Genomic DNA, 7,088 nt, shown 5'->3' with positions numbered 1-7,088 from the left:
GTTGTTTTAAGTGTTTGTTTTGTTTAAAGGTGTCTCGGTGAACCATACATCTGTTTTGTGGCAGTTTACACAGTCTGCATTTCCTCTGTGGGATTGTGAAACTCAAGGTGGTCTGTCGGTGGTCTTGTGGTGGGACTGTGAGATGACATGATTTGACTAAAAATGTAGGATCTACTGTACAGTCACAGTACATATATGTATAGTCACGAACATGTATTTTTCTGTTTATTCTAACAATGATCTTATTGCTATTATTAGAATTTTATTAGAATTTTATTTTCCATTTATTTTTTTGGCATCTGCTTTTGGTTTTTGGTTTCCAGAGATCTGCTAGTTTTTGGTTTCCAGAGATCTGAAAGTGAACAAAAGGGAACGAAAAATTGAAAAAAAAAGAAAGGAAAGAAAGAAAGCGTAATGGCATTCAGTTCCTGTCTGTACCTCCCCCTGAAAGACGACGTAGGTTTTATTCTAAACAGCATGTTAGTGCAAGGCATAAATCAGCAGGAACGGAAAGACGTTTGCATCTCCGGTGGCTGCCTGCGTTCACTTCTGCAGCATGAAGCGTGACCTCAAGAAGAAACTCGTACTGTTCTCGTTCATGTTCTACTTGACTCTTAACGGTGAGTAAAAGAGGTCATGATCATTTTTGGGGTTTTGTCTCTCCTGTCTGTTGATTTGTACGGTATTTGCTCTTCAGCTTTCGGAAATGTTTCTTACATTAAGGCACAACTACGGGAAAATGCATATCACATATCAGTATTTTGAACAATACATGAATAGGTGTGCCTTTACACTTGTTTTAAGTGATTTTACACATTTTTAAATGTTCAAGTTTTTAGGCCAAAGCAATTACACATATAAAAAAACTAAAAAATTGAAAGGATTTGTAGTAGTGTACAAAAAAACGCAATTGTAGAAGTACCAAGAAATTTCCTTTGACTCATGGAAAATATGAGAGAGAGAGATCTGCAGAACAACAGCTCTTTCGTCTTTTGAAGAGTTTCGTATCTCTATCGTACCATCAATGAAATAACAGTGAGTAGGTCTTTTTAACACTAAAAAAAAGACAACATCATGACACAGACGAGCTGAGTTTTCAGTTTTCATGATTTAGGGGAGGACTGCTGTAGTACAAATCTTACTCAGGTGAATGCTTTCAGCGTAGGTTTTGTTATATGTATATCTAGAAAACTTGACTACAAAAAGCTGTTGAACATATACAAAAAATAAATAAATAAGATGAGTTCAACCTGCCATTAAACCGTCTATTATAAGATTTCTGTTGAAGTGACCTAGTGCTGTTTTTATTTCAGTGGAATCAACACATGAAGTTAATGGCACGTCAGAAGAAAACATCACTGTTCAATTCACTTTTCAAGATTATGTTATAAACTCCAAACCTAGTCTGTACAAAAACGGGAAGAAGATAGTAAGTTGGAAAGAATCCACCACCCTCAAAGTAAAGTTTGCCCTGAGTCCTGTGGAAAACCGTACTGTCACACTTAACATCACAAATCTCACACTGGAAGATGAAGGGACATATCATGTCGCAGTGCTTCCAGATGGTGTTAACTCTCTTTTTGAGAGCAATAAGATCAATATCAAAGTCAAATTAGTCAATAAATCAGCAGGTACGTTTTCTCTTTAAAGCTCAGTGTTCAACAGAATCCATTTAAAACTGTTTCCATTCAGTGAAATACTCATATTTATAGCATGTGCAGTTGCTATTAATTAATTTAGATTCAGTGTTGCATGCCATTTTAAGAAAAAAAGTGATTTTTCTTTCAGAAACTGGAAAAGAAACGGAAGCTGTGCATGAAAACATAGTGACTAATTCCCCTAAACTGGAGTCTTCGGAACAAAAACCATTCCTCATTTTCTTCTGTGCATTAGTTACAATATTTATATTTATATGTCTCATTGTGGGCATATTGTGCTGGCTTATAAGGACCTATCCAAGAAAACCAGGTAATGTAGTATTAAATTTCTTTCACAGTTTGACAGGGTGATTTTAAAGATATGTTTGTAAGATTTTGTACATGAGAAAATAAGTGTTACTGAATTGCATTGTGCCATCTTCATAAAATCATAAAATCAGAACTTTTTATATATCACTTCCGTTCAAAAGTTTGGGATCAGAAAGGTATTTTTTAGAAAGAAATTAATATATTTAGTCGGCAAGGATACATTCAGCTGATCATAAGTGACAGTAAAGATATCAAAAATGTTAGACAAGTGTTATTTTTAAAATAAATTATTCTTTTTTTTTTTAAACCAAAGAGTCCAAAAGAAATCCATCAGGTTTTCAACACTGATAATATTCAGCATATTAGAAGGATTCATATAGAATGGGTCGTTTTAAACATTTAACATTTCTGAAGGATCAGGTTTTCAACACTGAAGACTGGAGTAATGATGCTGGAAATTCAGCTTTTCATCACAGAAATAAATTACATTTTAAAATATATTCACATAGAAAACAGCTATTTTAAATTGTAATAATATTTCAACAATATTTTTTTTTTTTTCAATCAAATAAATTCATCCTTGTTGAGCAGAATAGACTTCTTTCAAAAACATTGAAAATCTAAACACTAAACTTTTGAATGTTAGTACATAATTATGTTTTCAGAAAAGTAACAAGGTTGAGGTTTTACAGATTAATATTTGCAAGCCTTGTGCTCAAAATCTTTAAACTAGATGCCTTTTAGATTTCTACAAATGTCCACTTTTAAATTGTCTGTACTGTAAAAATACTGTAAAACATAAAATAAAATGATTTATGGAGTAGTTCATTACTTTTTTAAAGGGGAAAATAAATATGGTAGAAAATAAATTTGATACACAACTCGGGGACACAGCTTCAAGTATTTTAAAAAACACATTGCATTACACTGTCTCACAAATAAACTCTAAAATAAAGGGAAAAATATAAACAAAATGTCTGTAAAAAGAAATTTAATATGAAAAAAATGAATTGAATATTCAATTAAAATAAGTAAATATGCACAATTACTAAAATAGCAAGTCCCCCAACACATCCTCATGACAAAGACACAGAAAAAAAAAAAAAAAAAAAGTTACAACATTTTTTATATGTTTAGAAAAATGTGCTAATTGTAACTCTATGGCTCTTCAGATGCAGAAAACCCTCCAGTTCACAACAACACAACACAACAGGTATGTTCATGACCTCTTTATTTCACTAAACTACTGAAAAACACTAAGACTCATTTCATTTACCTTTTGTATTTCATGAGCAGGGGCAGTGTGGGACATCCGGGGCTGTGTTTGTCAGCTGTGTGGAGTATGGAGAGTTAGACTTTCAAAATAGACCGGAAAGAGATGACAGAGTAGAACCTGCCGAGGCGACATCAACGGCCCAGGACGGAGTGGAATACGCTGCCATCATTTTCCCTCAGCAAAAACAGCCACCGAGTGGGCGGATGAGAAATAATGTAACACAGCAAGTACCTGCCATTAAGTGATAGTCAGCCTCATGAAACCATATCATGCATTGTCCACTAAAGTTAGTCTGTTTTAATATATGTTCATGTAAACCTAATGTACTATTTGGGAGTTTTATTGAGAGTGCGTAGAAATCCTAAACAGTTTAAGACTGTTTTGATTTTAGATAATAATCATATGATCACAAACTGCCACGTAAGTGATAATCTCACTGTTAATGAGTTCACAACGATACTGTAAACGTGCCACAGAGTTTAACACTGAATCATAATGAGGTGCTAACCACAGAAGCCCCCATAAAGAAACCTGAGGTATTTTTGTACAGTATTACATAACACAGGCTCATTGGAAAAAAAAACAGTCTTTTTCTGCAAAATGATGTTATGTTGCTGTGCTTCATATTTATTGGTGTTCAGTTTGATGTAAAACAGATGAATGTGTCTTGGCAGTCCGTGAATGAAATGTCTGGTTTGGTGCTGCTAAGAGGTTAATGCTCTACCGCATTTGCAGTGCTGGGTAGATTACTTACAAATTGTGATATGTTACTGATTACAAATTACATGACAATATTAGTTAGTAGCATAATCCATTACATTATATTTTAGGAAATATAGGGTCAGATTTACTACACAGGGCAAATAAGTGTGAGAGTAAAATCCAATGAAAGTACAGATGGGAGTGAATCCAGAAAACATGTAATCAGTTACTACCCAGCACTGGGTATTGTACTGCTACACCCAACCAACAGTGTTAATAGAAGCAAACATGAAGGGAAAACGCATTTGCTGAAGCAACTGTGCTATTTTAAAGGGATACTCCACCTCAAAATGAAAATTTTGTTATTAATCACTTACCTCCATGTCGTTCCAAACCCGTAAAAGCTTCATTCGTCTTCGGAACACAGTTTAAGATATTTTGGATGAAAACCGGGAGGCTTGTGACTGTCCCATAGACTGCCAAATAAATAACAGTGTCAAGGTCCAGAAAAGTATGAAAAGCATCGTCAGAATACTCCATCTGCTATCAGTGGTTCAACTGTAACGTTATGAAGCGACAAGAATACTTTTCGTACGAGAAGAAAATAAAAATAATGACTTTATTCAACAATTTGTCTGCTCTGTGTCTCTCCACATCACTGTAGCACCATTTTGGAGAATCTGAGTTGAACGCAAGCAGCATATGCTCTTCTGTGTCAGCTGCAACACAAGGATACATTTTCTATGTGTATTTAAACTTTGATTTGAAAGAAAACCGCACATCCTTGTGTCGCTGCTTGCATTCAGCTCAGATTCTCCAAAATGAATCTGTACCCATTATACAACTCCAAAATACAGTGATGTGGAGAGTCACAGAGAAGACAAATTGTTGAATAAAGTAGTTATTTTTGTTTTATTCGCTTGCAAAAAGTGTTCCCGTCACTTCATATAACCCAGATTGCACGTCTGGTGGCAGATGGACTATTCTGACGACAACTTTCATATCTTTACTGGACCTTGACACTGTTATTTATTTGGCAGTCTATGGGACAGTCACAAGCCTCCCGGTTTTCATCCAAAATATCTTAAATTGTGTTCTGAAGACGAACGAAGCTTTTACGGGTTTGGAACGACATGGGGGTAAGTGATTAATGACAAAATTTTCATTTTTGGGTGGAGTATCCCTTTAAGTAGCTATTACAGGTCTTTGAGCTCTTTTATCTTGACTTGTGTTTCACAGAACTCGTATCCGAGCATTTCACATTGCAAGTGCGCTGCTGTACCAGGTGCGCTACTGAGCAAGTTTACTATGTGCCATATACCATACATATGGAGTTTGTTATGTGATGCAAATACATCACAATTACAATCCACGCACTATGATGAAAGTGTTTTGAGGTCATGCCATATTATTACTTTAAGAACGGCATGAAAAATCAATATAATCTGATCCTTTGATCATAATTTTTGTGAAAAGGAATAAAAGTTGTTGGTGTTTTACTGAAACTAGTGTTCATTTCAGCTGGAAACTGCAGTGAACTGTGTGCATAGGCGCCTTTCTGGAGTTTTGCAAAAATATAGAGACACTTTTTTCCAATGAGCCTGTGTTGCAACCACAAGCGTATTATTTCTCATTCTTGCACCATCTGTGTCTATACACAAGAATGATACCTCACACCGTGGGGCTTATGAGGAAAGGTTTATGTGCTATTACATTTATTAAAAAAAAAAAGACTTATGATTTGATAAAACTGGCCAAAATCCCCAGGACTTACATTCATGGAGGGACCTGAGTCATTTTGAGACCAGAGACTTGAGAGTGTGGCAGCAAGTTTTGCATTCACATACACCACTCACATTTTCTAAAGAAAATGTAAAGATTAGTTTTGATTTCATTATTCTCCTGTTACTATTTTCTTATTTTCTACTAAAATGTTTCTGTGTATCCTAACACTATTTATCTTAAAATGTAAATCACAGCAGTTTGTGTATTATGTAAATTGTATGTGCTGATTAATGCACTGTGTGTGTAAATATTGTACTTGAATGAGTTCTGTACTACATATGAATGTATAACCACAAAGGAATCTCATAAAATTTGTAAAACTGCTAAATGGAGTTAAACCTATAACACATTTTTTGAACAAAAGCATCGTGATTGAACACTAAAACAAACAGCCTAGTGCAGAGGCACTTGACACACTGCCCTGAGTGCCAGAGAGCATTTGATTTTGTTTACTTATGTGTGAAGGTTCACATGCGCATGGCCACGAAGATAACATCAGATGTGGATGCATGTGTTGGCAGTTGTGAGTAGGAGTGCTGATGGAGTCACATATACAGCATTTTAAACCGAGAGCTGTAGAAAATGAAAACGCCTTTCTCTCAGAAATTTCTGCGAGCATCAAACCTAACATTTCAAACCGCAAAATATGCAGACACTTTGAGAAGCATGACTCTATAGCTGCATGACAAAGTTTCCAGCACCCACACAGGTTTGTACTGAATATCTGAGAAATGCAATATGGCCTATTAAAAAAAAAACTGCTGGGCTGACTTATATCGTTGCAAGTAAGTTTCACTTATTTTCAGTTTAAAGTGAAACGTTTCCTTTCAATCAGCAAAAAGTAGTCCTGGTTAAGCATTTGTCGTAGCTTACTCTGGAGACACTATGCATCTCATTTTCCATTGACAGTCCTCCTTGAGACTGCACCCTGCTACTAAAGTTAAGGTTATTACAAAAATTAAGCAGTAATATATGCAGGCTATGTTATGTAATAGTAGCAGAAACCCTATTTTCACAATACCCTGTGTCAAACTTCATCAACAAATTTCATCTGGTTTTAAAGCAGTGCTACAAAAGACAATAGTGTTGTTATCCAGCTCAGTTCAGTTCAAGTTTTGTTCTCATTCAATAGTGGCATTTCTTTCAAATCACTAACATAGTCCCTAACATAGCATCACTATACAAGTAATACCAATGAGAGATCAGTAAGAGCTCGGTATACATCGAGAGATATAACAGAACTGGATTTCTGTATTGACCAATCAGCATACAGGACAGGACATTTGGTGGGTTATTTGCATTCAAGCAGTTTTATATTCACGTTAAACTTTATTTTTGACTGTTGTCAATGCTGGATA

At 35.2% G+C, this 7,088-nt stretch overlaps 1 protein-coding gene across 1 annotated transcript; it reads left to right on the top strand.

Annotated features, from left to right (window-relative positions):
- Positions 1 to 370: 370 nt before the first annotated feature.
- On the top strand, positions 371 to 3,488 carry LOC109103935. Its single transcript, XM_042712484.1, has 5 exons — positions 371 to 620; positions 1,314 to 1,631; positions 1,789 to 1,968; positions 3,140 to 3,180; positions 3,264 to 3,488. Exons 1-5 carry the CDS (start codon positions 557 to 559, stop codon positions 3,486 to 3,488), a joined length of 828 nt encoding a protein of 275 aa, XP_042568418.1. The 5' UTR covers positions 371 to 556.
- The last annotated feature ends 3,600 nt before the right edge of the window (positions 3,489 to 7,088 follow it).

Source organism: Cyprinus carpio, chromosome A22 (genome assembly GCF_018340385.1).
Source record: "Cyprinus carpio isolate SPL01 chromosome A22, ASM1834038v1, whole genome shotgun sequence".
In the NCBI taxonomy this organism is placed as follows: Eukaryota; Metazoa; Chordata; class Actinopteri; order Cypriniformes; family Cyprinidae; genus Cyprinus; species Cyprinus carpio.
Note: the sequence above shows the minus strand (reverse complement) of the source record. Positions and strands in the feature narration are given on the sequence as shown.